This window comes from Lepisma saccharinum, chromosome 2, assembly GCF_977018435.1.
Source record: "Lepisma saccharinum chromosome 2, izLepSacc3.1, whole genome shotgun sequence".
Taxonomy (NCBI): Eukaryota; Metazoa; Arthropoda; class Insecta; order Zygentoma; family Lepismatidae; genus Lepisma; species Lepisma saccharinum.
This window is the reverse complement of record NC_139230.1, coordinates 169,202,140-169,223,721: the sequence shown is the minus strand read 5'-3', so window position 1 is coordinate 169,223,721 and position 21,582 is coordinate 169,202,140. Positions and strand designations below refer to the sequence as shown.

Genomic DNA, 21,582 nt, shown 5'->3' with positions numbered 1-21,582 from the left:
CTAGTGCTTCTAGCAGGCAGGGTCTTTCCCAGAAAGTTGTGACAACCATGATAGTGGTAAAACAAGGAAACATGTTCCAAAATGTGCTTTGTTGGGCATAGTCTCAAAATATTTTGGCAGGTCAGGCATATCTTCCTGTAAAGAGAAGATCACTTTCACCAAGGAATTAGCCTGCTGCCTTATCAGCTGAGTATATTGAATGCTTGACTCAAACTTCTGGGATTTATTTTCTGTCTGAACATAGCTATTCCTTTATCTTTATGATTTGTCCCCCATAAAATTATTTTCATTATCCATCCCATTGTTGTAAATAACCTTATGAGATAGAAGAACTATGTAAAATATAGAAAATACAAAAATATGCACATGAAAGGAAATTCCAAAAAATTGTGGAAAATGTGTTGTAGGCAAAGTTTATGTAAATAATAATTTCCAAACATATTTTTTTTTTATTTTAACTTATTTGATCACATATATATGTAATTGCCAAATAAACTACAGGGTTGGGCACGAATAACTGGCCACCTCATCTTGATAGACATTCTGAAACTATTATTTTTTCTACATTCACCCATTCCACTACTCTCCCCATTTGGCCATGTCACTTCACCCCTCCCACCATATCTGTACCTTTTCCTGTTTTTGAAGCACATTAATTTAGGAGAAAGTTTTGTTTCAGACGAAGTGATATGAGGCCCAACGCTGTATAAAAAGAAGCATAATTTAACTTTTAAATGCATTGTCAGGTCTCAGCTAATAAGAGGCTGCTAGGTCAAGGGTGTGGGTTTGAATCCCAGATAAATGATGGGTACTTCTTTGTTCTCTCTTCTATTCCATCTCAGAAAAATCTTTAATTTACATAGTTGCAATTAACCTAGAGTGATTTGAAAATAACAATGTCTTATAATTATTTATGTAACATTGTTTCACAAATATATAAAATGAATATTCATGTCAAGCTCCTAAAGTTCCTACTCTATGTTATGCTGGGTAACATGTTTGCCTTGCAATCAAGGGATCCAATTTTCAGTTCTAGTGGAGACACATTACACAGTTGCCCATGCCACACTTCATTAGTTAAAGTTCCAAAACCTATCTGAGCATATAATGGACATAAAACTTTAGCGAGTGATTCATGTTGAAGGCAGGATTCAGGTATTTAAATCTCTCTCAGAACTGTAGATCCCATGTGAATAAACTTACCTGTACAGTCATGGAAAAAAATACATCTCCCATAGAGTCTTAATACCAGTAGGCTTATGGGGGAAGTATTTCTTTCGATGACTGTACATAAAGGTGGCGCAAAAAGAATGTATGTTTTTGGAATAAGTGTAACGTCGTTGATTTTCAAGATATAAACTTTTTATTAACACCAAAACCATTAGTAAGAAATACAGTTTGGATAGGTATACAGTGGTCAGTGATGATGTCGGAAAGATGATGTCATTGTTGCTGTAGACACATCTGGAGCCTCTCCTCAAAGTTCTGCATTGCCCTTGCCAACATTTCGTCTGGCAAAGTGGCATTTTTTGCGCATGCCAGGGAAAAGGAAGGTCAGTGACCAGCCTATACTGCCCATGAGTATTGCAGAGTGTAGTAGTCTTGACACAATGGAAGATGGAGCATTGCATTTTTGCCATTGAGCAGTTCTTTAGAAACAATGGTTCGGTGGTTCAACGTCTTTTCCATCGACAGTTCAATGTTGCACGTAGTGGGACAAGACCTGATCGTAACACTGTACTCTGATGAGTGGAATAGTTTTGCACAATGGGATCAGTGATGAAGAGGAAATCAACTGAACGTCCCCGTATCGGTCAGTCTCCAGAACATGCTGAGAGTGTGAGAAAGCGGTGCTTCATAGTTCTCGGTACTCCACTAGGCATCATGCTCCAACTTTGGGTCTGTCTCGTTGCTCAATACACTGCATCCTACACGATAAGTTACACTTCCATCCGTATGAAATCATGATTGTACAAAAGCTGCTTCCAGGTAATTTTGTCCAATGCAGACTGTTTTGTGCAACCGTGCTTGATATTATTGCTTCTGATGATGTGTTGTTGATGAGTGATGAGGCCCATTTCCATTTGTATGGTTATGTCAATAAGCAAAACTGTCAATGTTGGGCAGAATTACACCAGAAACCTCTCCATAGTGCTAAGGTGACAGTGTGGTGTGGCATTTCAAAAGTGGGTATCATTGGACCTTACTTTTTTGAAGAGGAGGGGGCTACAGTAACAGTGACATCAGAGCGCTATGTCGGCATGCTTTGCAATTTCTTGGGTCCACAGCTTCGACGTCAAGGGGTCAACATGGCAGATATGTGGTTCCAACAAAATGGAGCCACTGCTCACACATCAAGGCTTACGATGGCAGTTCTGCATCAGATGTTTCCCCACCATTTAATCTCATGTTTTGGCAATGTATCTTGGCCCCCATGCTCCCCATATTTGTGCCTGTGACTTATTTCTGTAGGATTACCTCAAGTGGAAAGTCTACGTTCACAAACCTTGTACAGTTGATGAGCTGAAAGTTGCCATTCATGAAGAAATTACAGCTGTGCTAGACAAAATGTTGGCCTTTGGTGATTTGTGTCCGTCGAAAACGCAAGCGTATGCATGGTACAAGGCTTTCAAAGAAGGCAGAGAAGTTGTTGCTGATTTGTCCCATTATGGTCAACCTTCCACATTGATGACTGATGAAAATGTCTAAAAAATCAGGACAATGGTGTTAGAAAACTGGCATGTGAGCTTGACATATCACACATGTCCATTCACAACATTTTGACTGATGTGTTAGGTATGAAACATGTCGCGGCACGACTTGTTCCGAAGGAGCTGAATTTTCTGCAAAAAGCACATCGCAGGGATGTTGCTGAAGACATGATTTAACGAGCTTCTAGTGACTCAACCTTCATGAAATGCATCATAACTGGTGACGAGACATGGGTGTATGAGTATGTCATGCAAACAGGTCAACAATCTTCGGAATGGCGCTTCGAAAATGAACCAGAACACAAAAAACCACGTCAAAGTTTCTCAAAAATTAGGTCATGCTCATTGTTTTCTTTGATTATCATGGTGTTGTGCACTCAGAATTCCTTCCAGCTGGACAAACTGTGAATGAAGAGATTTATGTGACCATTATGAGGCATCTGCATGAGAATTTTCGTCGGAAAAGACCAGAGTTATGGAAAAACAATTCTTTGATTTTGCACCACGATAATGCATCGTCACACACGTCGACTCTTGTTCGCGAGTTTTTGGCCAAAAACTCAACACATGTCCTTGGCCAAGCCCCATTTTCTCCGTGTGATTTTTTTCTCTTTCCGCAACTCAAGTTACAACTTAGGGGAAGGCATTTTGAATCAATTGAATCCATTAAAGGAAATTCGCAGAAGGAACTCAGGGTGCTACGGTCTTCTGCATTTTAAAAGTGTTTTGAAGCATATGTGTGTTGCATCTGATGGGGCTTATTTTGAAGGCGACAGAATAAATGTTGATCATGAACCACGTATTTTGTGTTTTATTCACACATTCCAGGTACTTTTTGTACGTAGTAGTATTACACTCTGCAAATTACATTGAGTTCGTAAGAAGAGTTCTAACAGAAGCCTCTGAATTTACAGCACTTCCTAAAATGTGACATTCAATTACATAAATACATTTTTAATTGGTTTTGAGTATTTCAAATGTATAAAAATAACAGTGGTGTTACTGATATTCTTATCTACAATTATGACTAAATATCTGAAGTGAGTTGTATGTAATGAGAGTAGATCTTAACATTCCATCTTAATTCAAATGTTATGAACAACCTCAATAATAATAATGAATTAAAGTTAAAATACAATGGAACTTCGATTTTACATTCCCAAGTTTTAAATTTCCCCACATGATGTATTCAGCTTTCCTGGTCCCAACAAGGCAGCATGTTATAAAGTTTTCTCATGTTTTTGGAATGAAAGATGCAGTTTATAATAATTAGATGTAAGCAAGTTACTAACTTTTTCCATGAAACTTACTTTGTAGAGGTTCTATTAATTTTGGTGACCTCTTCCACCATCCACTTGGGAACTCGTAAATTTTCTCAGATTATACATTTTCCTGTTTCTAAGGTTTTTTGTTCTGGGAATGTATAATCAAATGCTTTTATTGTATCATTGTACTATTATTGTATATTTCATGTTTGTACTCTATTGGTGTGCAAATGGTAATTTATATTGACATGCACCCTTTTATATACAGGGTCTGTCCGGAAAATAATAAGACTGGTTCTAGAAACTCCCCCTTTTTTTTTTACAATACTTCCGAATACACTTAATAATCTTCAAAATAGGATACTTCCGCAGTGACACAGTGCTTCCAATGATCTTGCCATTGTTTGTATGCCTGCTGAAACTCCTTTTGCGGGATGCTGTTCAAGTTGTGTGTCACGGCCCCTTGAATGTCATCTACAGTTGCAAATCTGTGTCCTTTCTAGTTTCTCTTAAGCCTGGGGAAGAGCAAAAAGTCACAGGGAGAGAGATCCAGGCTGTACGGTGGCTCTGGAAGTGTTGCTATGCCTTTTGTCAGAAACTTCGTGACAACGAATGCGGTGTGCAAGGACGGATTGTTGTGATGCAGGATCCACGTTGTTGCGATCTCAGGACAGACGTGAACCAATTTTGCGCACACCTTTCGCATCTGCGATTTCTCAGTCACAATCTCATGAACTTCGATCTGTTTTTGGAATTCCCAACTCGTCTGCTATTAAACGGACACTCAGGCATCAGTCAGTCAGTGTTCAACAACTTTCACATACGATCCACATTTTCTTCAGTTTTCGTCGTCGAAGGGTACCCGGATCGCTGCTCATCTTCCATGTCTTCCCTTCCATTTTTAAAGGCTTTATGCCAGTAAAAAACTTACGCTCTGGACATCCAATTGTTGCCATAGGCTGTCTTTAACATTTCCATGTTATGTTCGCCGGCTGTCCTGTTGCTCTCACTGCTCAGAGAAGAATGAATGGGGTACCGTTTGAAAAGCTGAACTTCCCTCTTTCTTTCTCCTCCAAGTGCTTCTGCGTGTGACGTCAGAGTCTTATTACTTTCTGGATCGACCCTGTATACACAGAATTTTGTTATTTTGCTGACTTGATTTATTATTCTTTATTTAATAGAGAATACCAGCAAGCATAGGAAATTTGAGGAAATTGAGAGTGCTAGATTTGGAAGAAAATAAGCTTGAATCCCTTCCAAATGAAATTGGGTTTTTGAAAGAGCTGCAGAAGTTAGTAGTCCAATCAAATCAATTGACAAGCTTACCTCGTGCTATTGGGTAAGTAAATTAAAAATAGTTTGTATTATTTCCAGGTTGTGCCATTGTGTTTGACCCATCATTTCATCCTCATCACATTTTACCCAAAAAAAGCAATGAAATGAAAAATACACCTTCCCTAGTAAAAATATTTGATGAAGAAATAGGTAATGTGCCCTCCCTGGAAACATTTCCAGTAGAAAACAGCTGCAAAATGTGCTTCATGCTTTTGAGTTAAAAGAGGAAGCATTTGAATTTTGTAGTTTTCTTATTCTTATGCTAATCATCTTCCACTTTTTGGTCAATTGCAACAGTGAGGATGAATGAAGATTGATTAAATTGATGAAGGAACACTTACTAAGGAATACCTGTGCCTATGCCAGGATTCAAATGCAAACCTTCAGTTGTGAGATAATAACATTGTTAGCCACAGAGCTAGCAGGAAGTGTCAGAAATATAAGTTGCATATATTGAACCATGTTACAGAGAAGACATTTAAAAGGTCTGGAAACCTAATTGCATGTAAAATATATTGTAGTTGATGAACATTGCAGAAGAAAAGTGCATGTAAAATGTTAAGTGCAGTACATGTTAGATGAGGGGAAGAAGCAACAGACATATTCAACACCCCTATTAATGGAACATAAATGTAAAAGTTGTCTATATAGCATGTGGACTGGCAACAAATTGATGCATACTTCTGTGAGACTTGTCTCGAAAATGAAAAACATCCCTCGTATCTTCTTTTTCAGCATAAATAACCCATAATTTTTTTTTTTTAATACTCTATTGAATCCTGGGTGAGACTTTTCCCAACAGTATTCTTGCAATTAACCTAAAGATATAAATAAATAAAATGCAAAAACTATAACAATATTATCTTCTTCTGTTGAGAATTGTTGTTGCATTTCGCTTGTCACTTGTTTCACTCTTGCTTTCAAGAATGCTTGGGCAAATTATGTCATTGCTGTTCAGTAGCACATCAGCTCGTAACAGCGAGAACTCATTTTCATATCAGTCTAATGTGTGTTAGGCATGTATAGTTCAGGGCATCCCCGATGGCGCAGTGGTAGCGTCGTCGCCTTGTAACCAAGGGGTCCCGGGTTCGATTCCCGGTGGAGGCACATAGTGGTTCGGATCCCACTTTAAACTGTAGGTCCAGTCCCGATTAGCCTTACTGTGCATAAAGTGGACTTTAAACAACAAATCAATCCAATCAATCCAATGCATGTATAGTTCATTATTTTGTGTATATGTTTAGTGCCGTTATTGTATCATCAATTGTGTTAAAGGACCTTCATAAAACATATTCATGTTGCTATATCTGCAAGATCCAGTCCTATGGTCAGCAATCTAACATGGTACAAGCCCGTGAGTGATACATACATACATCTTCTATGATCCTTTTTTTGCAAACTCTGCTATTACTATGCAAAAATGGATTTTATGCTGCTTTCATCTATAAATACACACATACTTGTATTAAAATTACATATATTAGAAAACTTCTAATTTGTTCAGTTTTTGGCTTTGTATTTGAATAACATAATCATTGATTGTATTTTTTTCTTTCAGACATTTGACCAATTTGACATTTCTCAGTGTAGGAGAAAATAACCTAACCTACCTCCCAGAAGAAATTGGAACATTGGAAAATTTGGAATCACTGTACATCAATGATAATCCTGGACTCCATAATATTCCCTTTGAGTTGGCTTTATGCACCAGCCTACAGATTATGAGCATTGAGAATTGTCCACTGACGCAAATTCCTCCTGAGATTGTTGCCGGAGGACCATCACTTGTAATTCAGGTGAGTATTTATTCTTGTAATTTGTCATCAACAGATGCTCAGAGAGGAATTCTTAAGAAATTGTGTTGTGGAAATTCAGGTTTTAATTCATGGTATGGTGAGGTAAACATGGTTTAAGTATTGCATAGGTAAAGGGTTGTATTTCCATGTTGGACCACTGCCTTCATTAACACAAGTTGCACCATCTAGGTGAAGATGACAGCACTTTTGATTTCCACCATTTGGCAGTGCTGGTGGGTGTTAGTTGCTAGATTGAGTTGTTTTCTGTGCTCTCGGTTGGCGATAGTTCTGATTTCACCATGGTGGGTGTTGATTTCTAGTAGGCATGGGCTGATATGAAATTTTGGTCATAACCAATAAAGTACCGATATCAAATTTGCCGATGCCGATACCAATATATTCTGCTGATATCATATAAAATTCCGATGGTCCTTGAAGAACCTGAATAGTTTATTGACCTCCTTAAAAAATGTTTGTTTCCAGATGACTGCAGTGCAAAAGAAGTTGCATATTTAGACATTTAATATTTTATAAAGTAGGGCATGCAGATTATCCATAAAAATTTTAACAAAATGGCAGAATTTTTCACTAAATGATAAGATATTTACAGGTAAATTGGATCGGTAAAATATCTATAATTTTACCGATAAACCAATACATCGGTATGAGTCGTTCGCGGTGGCTCAATCGGTAACGCGTCTGACTACCATGCTCAAGGTCCCGGGTTCGATCCCTGGCCGGTTCAAATCCGGGAACTTTTCTAACGTTGGAAGCGGCCCTGGTGCCCATCCAGCGTCGAATGACATGGGTACCCGGGGGAAACCCTGGGGGGTAAAGGCAGTCAGGGGCGTGATGCTGATCACATCACCCCCACTCACGACCAGATTAAGAAAGTGTGGGGCGTTACCCTCACACGCCCTATACGCCTTCATGGCATGGTGCTAAGCACAGGGGAGCACTTTACCTTTTTTTATATTTTAAAAAGTAGGGCATGGAGATTATCCATAAAAATTTTAACAAAATGGCAGAATTTTGCACTAAATGATAAGATATTTACAGGTATATTAGATCGGTAAAGTAATCTATAATTTTACCGATAAACCAATACACCTTTATGAGTCGTTCCATATGAAATCAACACAGCTCACAACCTGACCATCTCCAATTTTCATGAAATTTGGGAAGTTGAAACTATGCATGGAACTTAGTAACTAATGAAAATTTTGAGTCAGATTTGTGTTGTAATTGTAAAATTATTCAAGGTCAAAGTTCACAGAAATTGCCCTTTCTGAGCTCGTTTAACTATACTGAATGTGCTGAAACTCTGGTCCTGTTTGGCCTAGGAAGCTAAAATAAAGTTTATTGTGCAGGGAAAGGAACAAGCTTTCCAATGATATTTAACAAGCCCACCTTTGGATAAAAAGGAAATTTTGTCAAGTGACTTCGACCTTGAAAATCTCAAAACGTGTCATCTCCAAAAATAGTGAAAAAAATATATTTGGCACACCATGCTACACTCTAAAACATATGAAAAATCAAACAGGGACTGCAATAGGATCAGAAGATACAAAATAATATGTACAGCTATGTAAATAATGAAGGTCCCATTACAATGCACTGGGATGGGTCAAAAGTCCCTTTACACCACCTATACACTGTAAGTGAGTTATGCTAGGTACATTTGGTCATGATAGAAACATGTTAGGCCCAGGGGGAACCATAGTAGTGTGTGTCAAGCAGAGGTCCGCCATATTGTTGGCAGTCATATTAAATTCTACTCAAATATTTTCAATGGAAAGGGGGTGATGTGAAATATCAATTCAGGCTAGAATATCACGAGAAATGCAGTGGCGAAGGTTTTTTTTAACATATCTATAACCAGCAAAAAGTTGAATGCTTTTAAACATTTTCTCCTTTTTGAGGTGTTAGAAGAAAAAAGCCTTAGAATGCCTCTAGGATGCGCCTTTTGAGTGCTAGATGAGCGAGAGTTTTTACGTCTTTTTTTTTTCCGACCCATTTTGCAAGTGCGGAACTCATGGAAAAATCTCTCACATGATGTTTTGTAGTTTTTCTCTTCTATAAAATTGGATTTTTTATATTTGTTCTGCCTTTCAGAATGTCGTTTATGGGTTGAATTGTTTTTACCATTGCATGCAGTACTTTATGGGAAAAAGTTTATGGTCACCTGTGTGCAAGAGATAATATGTTTGGTCTGAAAGAGAAGATAACTCCAACAGAACATGTTGACTTTGTCCAAAAAAATTTGTTTCACAATAAAACACCCTTGCAATCAAGGGGTCCTATGTTTGATACCCGGTTGAGACACATTGCAAAGTGGTTTGGAGCTTTCTTTGAACTGTAGGCCCAGTCCATATTATCCTGTCTGTGCATAAAGTGGACTTAAAACAACAATTCAAACCTCAATAACACAATCGGAAAAGTTTGGTCTGAGCGCATCAAGATCACACTGACTAACGCTTTTGAGAAGTTGAATATTATGAATGGTGTCTCAATTACAATCTGATGCTTCCTTTGGAATGAAAAGTCCTTCAGAGTGATGAGGCTAATTTTATATTCACTGTGAAATTAGTAAATGAAATAGGCAATACCTGTGATTTATATAAGACAGATCCCAGCTGAATTGCTGGTGCTGGTAAGCTCCATGGTGCGTGGAGAACGTGATTGGTACCTGACAAATTTCCCTGTAGATGGATTGACAGCCTGGGAGCTGTTGTAAGGCCTGTACGTTCCCCGGGACGTTTACCTTTAGAAACATTTGAAGGCAATGCTACATGCACTAAAAATTTGTGATATTGACCATCTGATAGAATGCGTAGTTGCTGCTTGCGATGATATTGCACCTGTTACATTGCAAAATGTTCTATGTGAGTGTGGGAGAAGTCAACGAGTGTGCATACAGGAACATGGACAACATAATGACCAGATATCGTAAGTGGAATATATGTTTATAACTTTTGCTGGTTAAAGATATGTTGAAAAACCATCCTCCACTGCATTTCTCATGAAATTCTAGCCTGAATTGATATATCACATCACCCCCTTTCCATTGAAAATGTTTGAGTTGAATTTAATATGACGGCCAACAATATGGCGGACCTCTGCCTGACACACACTACTATGCTTCCTCCTGGGCCTAACATGTTTCTATCATGACCAAATGTACCTAGCATAAATCCCTTGCAGTGTATAGGTGGTGTAAAGGGACTTTTGACCCACCCTAGTACATTGTAATGAGGCCTTCATCAGTCACATAGCTGTACATATTATTTTGTATCTTCTGATCCTATTGCAATCCCTGTTTGATTTTTTCATATGTTTTAGAGTGTAGCATGGTGTGCCAAATATATGTTTTTCACTATTTTTTGGAGATGACAAAGCTGCTTACAGAAGGCAGTGGATGAAACAATAGGCTACAGGGAAAGGAAAAGTGCAAAGAAACCATGGATTTCTGAAAGTATGCTGGAAAAAATGGAGGAACGGAGAAAATGGAAGAATGTAAATACAGAAGAGGGAAGACATAATTACAGGATACTGAATAACCAGCTAAGAAGAGAAACTGACAGGGCAAAAGAACAATGGATGAAACAAAAATGTGAAGAAATTGAAGAACTGGAAAAAAGGGGAAGGTATGACTTGATGTATCGTGAAGTAAACTGCTTGGGCTTCCAAAAGAAGAAATGGAAAACAATGTGGATGATAGAAGACGAGGAAGGATGTGAAATCACAGACATATCGAATGTGTGGGGAAAGTACGTTGAAGAGCTCTACCAGAAAGAGAATCGCCCAGACAGTCTGAATGTAGAAAATGAAGATGACGTGCCTGATGATGAGAAAGGATACTATATCCTGAATGAAGAATTTGAGCAAGCACTCAAAGAAATGAGGAATGGGAAAGCAACTGGCACTGATGAAATTCCTGTTGAACTTATCAAATGCCTGGTAGATGGTAAAAAAGAAATACTGCACTTATGCAATGAAATCTATGAGAAAGGGGATTGGCCACAGTATTTCACGGAGACTGTTTTGGTACCTCTGCAGAAGAAAAGCAATGCCAGAAAATGTTCTGAGTACAGGACAATCAGCTTGATATCTCACTCGGCAAAAATTCTTCTAAGAATTCTGAACAGACGCCTATACTCAAAGGTCAATGGCGAGTTAGAGGAAGAACAGTTTGGTTTCAGGAAAGGAAGAGGTACAAGGGATGCAATTGGTTTACTGAGGACCATTGGGGAAAGATATTTAGAGAAAGGAAAGGAGGTGTTTGTAGTATTTGTAGACCTGGAGAAAGCCTTTGATAGAGTGAATTGGGTTAAACTTTCAGAAATTCTGAAGAAAATTGGTGTAGATTGGAAAGAGAGGAGACTTCTAAGCAACTTATACATGAATCAACGAGTTAAAGTGAGAACAGGAGACGAAATGACAGAAGGCTGTGTAATTGGAAGAGGAGTACGACAAGGATGCTGCCTATCACCTACTTTGTTTAATATCTATTTAGAAGATATAGTGAAAAATTGTTTCCATGGCACAGGAGGTGTCAAATTGGGAGGAAGAAGAATGAACTGCATAAGATTTGCTGATGACATGGCATTATTTGCTGAGGATGAAAGAACCATAAATAGTATGTTAGAAGAGTTAAACAGCAGCTGTGAGCAGTATGGGATGAAGATAAATGTAAAGAAGACAAAGGCAATGGTTATAGGATGGAAACCAAGGAATATTAATGTGAGAGCAAACAGTGAAAGAATCCAGCAAGTGGATAGCTTCAAGTACCTCGGATGCACTATAAGCAGTGACATGAGCTGCAAACAAGAAGTGAAAATGAGAATCGCAATAGCAAAAGAAGCACAGAAAAAATGTTTTTTGTGGACCCATGGACATAGGTCTAAGGAAGAGATTAGTGAAATGTTTTGTGTGGAGTGTAGCACTATATGGTGCAGAAACCTGGACGTTGAGAAGAAATGAAGAGAAACGATTCGAAGCTTTTGAAATGTGGACATGGCGAGAAATGGAGCGTGTAAAATGGATGGACAAGGTAAGAAACGAAGCCGTACTGAAAAGTGTTGGTGAAAAAAGATCTATACTGGAGACCATCAAGAGGAGGAAAAGAAACTGGTTAGGACACTGTCTAAGAAGGAACTGCCTGCTAAGAGATGCCTTGGAGGGAATGGTTGAAGGAGGAAAAGTCCGTGGAAGAAAGAGATATCAGCTTATGGATGATATTAAATTAACTGGGTCATATGCTATTACGAAGCGTAAGGCAGAGAATAGGGAAAGCTGGAGATTGCAGTGAAAAACCTGCCAATTAGGCAGAAAACAATGAATGAATGTTTTGAGATTTTCAAGGTCAAAGTCACATGACAGAATTTCCTTTTTATCCAAAGGTGGGCTTGTTACATATTATTGGAAAGCTTGTTCCTTTCCCTGTACAATAAATATTATTTCAGCTTCCTAGGCCAAATAGGAGCAGAGTTTCAGCACATTCAGTATAGCTAAACGAGCTCAGAAAGGGCAATTTCTGTGAATTTTGACCTTGAATAATTTTCGAATTATAAGAGAAATGAGACTCAAAATTTTCAGAGTTATTAAGTTGCATGAATAGTTTCAACTCACCAAATTTCATGAAAATCGGAGGTGGTCAGGTTGAAAATTGCACGTACCTGTGCTGATTTGGCATGGAATGACTCGTATGCTTATATCAGCCAATACCGATAGAGTACTGATTAATCTGTCCCATCCCTAATTTCTAGGTTGAGCCATCTGCTGTGGTCTCAGTTGATGGTAGTTTTGTTTACCACCATCTGGCAGCACTGGTTGGTGTTGGTTGCTAGGTTGAGTCATATGCTGTGCTCTCGGTTGGCAACAGTTCTGATTTCCACCACCTGGTGGTGCTGGTAGGTGTTGTGTGGTCTGTGTTCTTTGGGTTGGTTGTTGCACCATGGGTCTGAATTTTGAAGTACTGGGTACCAGGCAGGGTGCCCTTCTCTGCTGTCTACATTAAGTGCTGGTTTCTTCTGGATAATTGTTTATCTGATGATATTCTCTGTTAGGGAACCTGTTGGCTGAAGTACAAAACTGGAAGAGATATTTCTGGTGTTGAGGTGTTGTGCAAGGCTTGAACTTGGTGATTCTCTCCTGGCATCACTTAGGTGCTTTCCTATTCATTCTTAGTTGACAACTTTGTCTTCATATTTCAAAACTCAGTTGTGGTGTGAAATACCGTATTTACGCGTGTATAATATGCACCCTGGTTTTTGAGGAGGGAAAAAAAAAGTCTCTTGTATAATGCGCAGCATAATCCAGGTTCAAGAAATGGCTTTCTTAGTTTTAGGTCTTAAAGCTGTTGCTATGCCAATTAAGAGCTAGTGACATCATACCTATTCAATGAGTCACCTGTTGCTACATGGACCAAGAGGAGAATATCCTCTTGTGTAAACAGTAAGTCACCAACCCAAGCCACCTCCCCCTCTCCCTCCACTGTGTTTAGCATCCCAAAGCTTTCATTCTTTAACCACCTTATTTGTTCTGCAATAGTAGAAAGGGAGATCAAAATTACATTATGGATTTGCAGTGCTCAGGAAGTTAATTTCTGTTATTTCTTGTCCAACAAATACCGCTGATACACATCCCATGCTCGAAGTCTGCCAGAATGGCACTGCTTTTCTTGTGTCGCTGGACATTATATTACAAAGTGAAAAATCGTGGAAAATGGCCTTTAAACTGTTATGCGTGGTTTTGCTCATTTTCTCTTTACTTTTTCTAACCCTTCAAAATATATACTTTTTCCATGACTGACGTAACATTTATAAGAGGCCCATTCAGGACCGTCAAACTAGCAGTTAGCAGAACAAGATTTCTTTCATTAAGGCATTTACATACTCCATATATGTCATTATTTGGCCAGTAATACATTTTAATTATTATTTCCTTTCATCCAAAGTACCACAAAAATCATAACGTTCCTTCATTTTGTGATGAGTTTATTTCAACTGCATTCACATTAGTGTCGCCATCTTCAATGGAATACTGTTGCCATATTCAGAAACTACAGAATTCAAGCTTTACATTGATATATAACATGATTGAGTTCCGTAAACATGAAAAAAAATATTCCGTGCATGATACGCTCCAAAGTTTTTGGGTGCAAAAATTTGGGAAAAAAGTGTGCATTATACACGAGTAAATACGGTATTTGTAAGAGTGCAATGCACACATTATCCACATATCCTGTTTTTTTTTGCAACGTTTCTCATAGTTTTGGTGCTCTCTCACACCACCCACGTGGTAAAGTCGTTGACAACAAACACATCAAATTCGTCATGTGAATGGTGGCAGGACCAAAGTAATTAATAGAATAATAATAATAAAAAACTCAATGCGTGGAAATGTAAAAGTACCTTCACCCTGAGTGGACCAGTGGTGCATCTGTGGATTGTTTGCGACACGTTTCATCCACATACACTAGATTTTATAGTAGAATGCATTGCTTCAGACAGGAACATTTTTAGTGTATTACTAACATTTTCTGAAATTATGTGTACTGATATAGTTGTGAATGTTCAGGACACCTAAAATTTTTGCATGCACAGTTGGTGTGATTTCTACAAACTTGAAAATGTAACTAAGAGTGACAAACCAGGCGATAATGGCTTGGGGGTCTCTCTACAGCAGGGGTCCTCAATCTTTTTGGGCCTGCGCCCCCCTTTGCATCCACATATTAATCCACGCCCCCTCACTCTAGGCATAATGAATTATTGATGTACAAAAGTTCTACTGTGCTGTTAGGGTTAATAAATCTAACTCAAAGAATATTTTATAATGCTTTTATTATTACAGATATTAAAAAATTCTAATACTTGACTTGTTGATAGAACATTTTTATTAATTAAAAAAAGTGCTTAAAGGCCTGCATTACAAAGGATTCTGCCCTCACTGCAGTTAAAATTTCAAACTAGATCATTTGGTTTTATTTCTTAAGAACACAAATAATGAGAGGGCTGACACCGTTTTTCTTTCACAAGTTTTCAACAGTCATGTTTGGGAACTCCGCTTTTGGTTGAGAATCACATTTTAGGTCGATTGCCTACTCCTGAAGGGAATCAGGAAGCAAGTCCACTTCTATTTTGAACGGATCATGTGTCAACTAAAATTGCCAGCTATGTGAAGAAATATCCAGAAAGTAGTGTCCAATTTTGGTTGTGGTTGTCTGAAGAGTTTGTGAAAATAATATATTTTCATTGCTCACAACGCCTCCCCTGATATTCTCCAATGCCTCCCCAGGGGGGCGAGGGGTGCATTCCCCCCCACGTTGAGAACCCCTGCTCTACAGAACCAAAAATTATAGTCAGCCCTATATAAATAGTGTTTCATAATTTTTATGTAGTTTTCTGTATATAAGGTACCACACTACTAGATTTTACACATAGAAGGTCCCATGAGAATTTAATGGTCTGAGTGACACCATTAATATTGTAGAAAAATTGAAGAAATGAAATAATAATAATAATATGGTTACATCTTGAACACTATAGAAACAGCAAGGTAGATTTTTTTGTGCTTATGGATCATTCCATGTCAAATAAACAAAGTCCTCAACCTTACATTTTTTGATCTATTTGAAATTTGGCATTCTGGAATTTGGCATTACCGTTTACATCACCACGGCCTTCACATCCCTAACAAATAATAATTATGAAACAAGAAACAATGTACATATATTTGTCAAATAATGTCTGTGTCATGCATATTTGAATACAGTGGAAAACCTCAAATCATTTACTTTGTATATCTATGTTACATATATTCCATGTCAATGGGTTTTTCTTCTTCAGCACCAAGATGCCCCTGCTTGGAATATCTTGCTTCAAATTTCTCGGTACAACTTCCTTGACCTAAGGTTCACCATCAGTTTGAGAGATATTTGCCTGGTCTATCCATCTCATATGTACATCTTGTAGGATTGTACACATAAAGACTGGTCAATGTCAATGGATTTATTTAGACATTTGCTCCACTGCCTGACTTTACAGATCGGCTATCGGCTCAATATTCAAATCTGTGAATGCAAAATAATCTAACAGTTACTTTTAGTGGTTTTTATTTTATTTTATCTGTGACGTTTCATTCTGGTTCCCAGAACTGTGAATGTTACTCTTACAATATTATTTTCACATAACCATGCTTTATATCCAAACAGAATTATTTCCCTAGCATGTGTTGCTTATTTTTCTAGTCTCTTCTGACTTATCAATTATGTTTTGGAAAGGGAGTTATACATACTTCTTTTTGTAGTCAGCCTTAATTTTGCAATATTTTCCTATCTTTGCCATTCCTTTTTTAGGAATATTGGACCAAAGGAGTGTTATGACCCCATCCAACCCCCCTTGGGCACGCCACTGAATCTGGTGGAATAATGTTTGTCTCAGCATAGATAGGTTCATTTTCTTCCAGAATATTTGCTGTTGTGAATGCAAAGGCTTCAGAACGTGAGAAAAGTGCACTTTCGCTCAACAGAAACACCATGGCCCTTTCGGGACCACTGTTCTCATAATGGGACCACTGTTCTCATAATGGAACATTCATGTTTACAAAGGCATAACTTCAACCTGCAAACTTCAAATTCCATGTCACTGCATCAATACTTTTACACATCTCTTAAGTACATGAACATGCTATAGGTACCAAAATCAAATGCATTTTTCAGAATATACAACCTTTGTCAGAAAAGTTCCAGGACTGAGCTCGTAAAAAATAATTTATTCAACTTAAGAACTAATGGTCCTAGGTTTGGTCAAAATAGTCCCCTCGGCTTTCTATACACAGCTGCCACCATTTCTGGAGGTAATGGAAGCAAGCAGGGAATGCTTCATCTAGGATGCTTCTCAGCACATGTCACAAAACCATTTGGATTGCTACCAATATCTTCATGATGCTTCTCTTTCAGCGGTGCTTGCACACGGGGAGACAAAAAATAATCACACGGTAACTGGTGGGGTAAATATGGGGGATGTGGTAGAGCAGAGATACGATGCTTCGCCAGATATTCCTGGACTGATAAAGCAGTATGTGGCCTTGCATTGTCGTGCAATAAGAACCACTGCCCAGATGCCCACAAATCAGAAGGGCGCCACAGATTTGCTTGACGTAAATGTTTCAGGACGTCAATATAAAGGTTTTTGTTTATCGTTTGTCCTTCAGGCAGATATTCATGGTGCACCAAACCTCTAGCATGAAAAAATGGGATCAACATTGTCTTTGGATCATCTTGCACTGAATCTCTACCCTTCCGAAACCTTTTGTGCCATTCAAAATACTGTTTCTCAATAATGCCTTGTCACCTAATGCTTGCTGTATCATATTCCATGTTTCACTGCAGGTTTCCCAGCTTAACACAAAACTTAATGTTAACTCTCTGCTCGGAATGCACGTCCATCACAACACTTGTGTAACTTCCAACTAAATGTGCCAACAAGCCAAACAGTGGGCTGCTAAGCACAGCCCTGCCACCTAGTGTGTTTACATGGAAACACTTCCAAGGCCATTTCTATTCAGAACACACATCAGGTGACTGAATAACACCCATTTCTTATGTTTGAACATCACAGGTAAAGAATAAAAAAATCAGTCCTGGAACTTTTCTGACAAAGGTTGTATAATGAATTATTGTTTGAGGTCATTGCTGATGGAAAATTGCACACATTCAGACAAATGCCAAAGGCACATTATGTTATTTTCATGAGTAAAGGTGACACAGGTAGATTGAGTGTTCCTTGGTCAGTTACGAATAATAGCCCAAACAAGCAATCCACAACAATTAACTTTGATATATTGTTACAAAACTATGTTCCAATAATTGAACAGTGGTCCTAAATGGGTTAAACATCTTTCCCCACTTGCTATTCCCAAACTGTAAAAGGAGTCATATTGCATACAAAATACACAAATTGGCAAAATCTTTAAAATCTGCAATCAGATTCATCATCTCAACTATGGCTGAGATCGAGAATATGAGGAGTTCTATACCTCCACATCACTCCATATGCCTTTAAACACTTGACCTGGTACTGGTACTGGTAAAAAAAAGTTGTAATAGCCCACAGCAATGTCATACTTGTATTTAAAGTAACATTAATTATTAATTCCCATTTTTTGGTTGGTTTTCATGGATTAGAAGTTATTAGAGTTTAAAATTGTTAAATGTTTTTTTCATATGATAGATTGCTGATTCCTTGTGACTGGAGAAAGTGTAACAAATTCATACATTTTATTGCATGAAATAAGAAACTAGAGCTGAGTCGATATGACTTTTTCTCAATACCAATGCTGATACTCTTACAGATTTCCACCAATACTGATGCTGATACTTGGAAAATGAAACAATGTAAAGTATTTCAGAATATTTATAAACATTAAAATGTAGTTTTTAATTGGAACTCTAGCATATCAATCTACCAAAGTTTTGCTTTAAAATATTCATAATTTCACATAAGATTATTTAATCTCAAAATTAATTTCTATCCACAATGCTGTTGCTAAATAATAAAAGTTAAGCATTTTGCATAATTTCCAGGATATTTATGCTCTATGTAAATGTCACACAGCATTTTTGCAAACCCTGCAAGATTCCAGGACTTTTGCGATACTGTTTGGTATCAGTGGTTAAATTCAAATGATACTTTTGACTGCCAGTACCACTGGTATCAGCTCATAGTGATACATCAGCAATGGTATTGGCTCATCCCTAGTAAGCACATAAACATAATTTCATTATTTACTTCCATGACAGTAAGACAATGAAAATTTGCCTTGTTAAATTAATTTTTATGTGTAATCTCATTCTAATTCAAGTAATTCCTTAAAAGTTCACATAACCACAGTTCGCAAATTATTACTAAAATACAAGTTTTAGTTATGTATGGTTTAAAAGGTTCCTTTTTTAAAACTACATTTAAAATCCGTTGGTCCCGGGTTCGATACCAGTGGAAGCACATAGTGGTTCGGATCCCACTTTAAACTTTAGGTCCAGTCCTGATTAGCCTTACTTACTGTGCATAAAGTGGACTTAAAACACCAACTCAATCAATCAAATCTGTTGCTGGGTTCTTCTTCAGGGTGCTGTGGGCAGCAGGCAGTGAGGTGCATCGCAAGACAACTGTTGGTCATGAGGTAGTCTTCAATTATTTGATTTTTTATCCATTTAACTATTCTCATAGTTTTTACCTTTTTGATGTGATCTCATTGGATAACTCTAAAAAGGAACCTGGCCATGGATTCGAAACATCAGTTTTAGAAAGAAACCTTTTGAACCACACATAAGTAAAACTTGTATTTTTATTAATAATAACATTCTAATAACTGGAGAGACATATTTTTGGTAAATAAAAAAGCAAAATTTCGATACAAAAAACTGAGTCAATTTCAAGTTCAAAAGCGGTAAATAAAATAAAATTTCGGTGTTATTGTGGTGAAAAAGAAGATCAAAAGTGGTATATGAACTTATATTTTGGTTTCAAAATTGTGAATATAATCCTAAATTTGATTTAAAAACTGCGCTTATTACACAAAATAAACATATTGCTTCTAATAGCACATTTTATTATTAAGTTTATTCTTGTATAAAGGGGTCCATTTTTGCTTCTCAAATATTTACAGCAGAATTAATCAATTTTCCATGAATTGCATAACTCACAGGATAATTCACACTTCAGGTAGTGTCGCGTTAGTAAATAAACTGTAAATTTTGTGTTTAAGAGTCTGTTTCGCATTTTGCAGTTCATTTCGCATCATTTCGTGACAAAACAGGATAGGAAAATGCACCTCACACCTTTCAGAAACAGAAAAATTAACATTAGAATGTTATTTTTGTCAAAAATGAAATATGCATGCATCTACTAATAACTGTTTTACTTTTCAGTTCTTGAAAATGCAAGGACCTTACCGCTCAATGTGAATCATGCTGCAGGGATAAATTGTGTTTCTTGTGGTACAGTTCCAGAAGATGGAAGAGAAGTGCAATTCAGAGTATTCGTCAGATGAATAAGTTGCTCCTTCTTCAGGAGATGTGTGTGAAAAATGTGGAATATTTTGGTTATTGAAACCCAGGAAAGCATGAAGTACAACTCCCATTGTAAACAAAGGAACTTTTGCTGTGACTATTGTACAGATGATTTGAATGAGATGGTTGTGTTTTAATAGTAATGAACTGTGTGAGTGAGTGCCTGTGTACATACCAAGATCGCAGATGTAATGAAATAGCATTTGCAATGTGATACAAGTGATTATGTATTGTGCTTGTTGGCATGTAAAATAGCAGAATTGATGAAATTTTAATTGGTCAGTTTTAAGTTAATGACGGAGTCAGCAAAGCCTGCTTTTGTTTCCTATGATTGGAGCGAAACACTCCATATAAATTGCAGTGCCAAGGTATGTACAGAATTTGGACTATTTAATTCTGTATATGATAAATGCCAATTGCCAAGGGAAGTAATAATTCATTTCATTTAATAAGGCTGCCATACACTGGGAGTAAGAGAGATATTACTAGTTGACTGCTTGTTACAGAGGGCTTAAATCTTGTATTGTTAAGTATGTTCTCTACTTCCCTGTTTCATGTGTTTTCAGACAACCAAAATAAAAGCAAAACTTGTGGGCTTTACACAACACCCTGACGTAGTGAAATGAACCATTCTTCTCCGCATCAAAATAATAATGGAGAAAACACTTCAAAGGGTGAACAAAGGGTGAATTGTGTTTTTCATGCTTTATATATGTTATGTCTATAGAAGTGTAAAATTGAATTATTGTATGCTTACTAACATCTTGATCTCATTTTAATTGTCTTCATTATCGGCACTAAAATAATTTTATTATCTTCTCTTTGTTCTTGTGATGTCATTTGTATGCTGAAATAATGTTAATTAATTTCAATTAAAATTAAAAGCCATCGTGCTTGCTTTGAGCTTTATTGTTGTCTTGCTGATGTTCTCTAATTATGTCATGACAGTAACTGTGAATGTGTGGATTTTTTAAATGCCTTTTTATTCAGTTTTCTTCAGCTACAAGCCTAACATCAAGCTACTGTATTATGTACCTGTTCGATAGCAGCGAAGTAAAAATAAGTGGATCATATTTTGGTATTATTTATGCCTACAATGCACACACTACTGTTGGACACTTAGTAATTATACTCATGGTGACATTGCATGGGTTTTGTCTTAAAATCACACTGGCAAGGATGCCAGAGTCTGAGGTTCAAACCCTAGCCAGGTCACATTTCCCACCACCTTGTCATTGATTTCAATTCCTCGTTGATCAGCCGAAACAACATAACCTGCTAGGTCTCTCCTCATAATTTTTGGCTAATCAACATTCAGAAGTTTCTGTAAGCGACAGTATGTGGCTAACAGACATTGGGAACAATAATGGAAGTAATTTATTTTATCTGTGAAGCATTTCTAT

At 37.4% G+C, this 21,582-nt stretch overlaps 1 protein-coding gene across 3 annotated transcripts in view; it reads left to right on the top strand.

Moving 5' to 3' along the window:
* The window catches only part of LOC145984188 (uncharacterized), an 81,604-nt gene extending 60,354 nt beyond the window's left edge, over positions 1-21,250 (top strand). For all 3 annotated transcript variants that reach the window (XM_083117702.1, XM_083117703.1, XM_083117704.1), the window contains exons 10-12: positions 5,158-5,315; positions 6,870-7,107; positions 20,039-21,250. In XM_083117702.1, the coding sequence (XP_082973828.1) occupies positions 5,158-5,315; positions 6,870-7,107; positions 20,039-20,074 (432 nt within the window). In that variant the 3' untranslated portion in view covers positions 20,075-21,250. The remainder of the gene's footprint in view (positions 1-5,157; positions 5,316-6,869; positions 7,108-20,038) is intronic.
* The last annotated feature ends 332 nt before the right edge of the window (positions 21,251-21,582 follow it).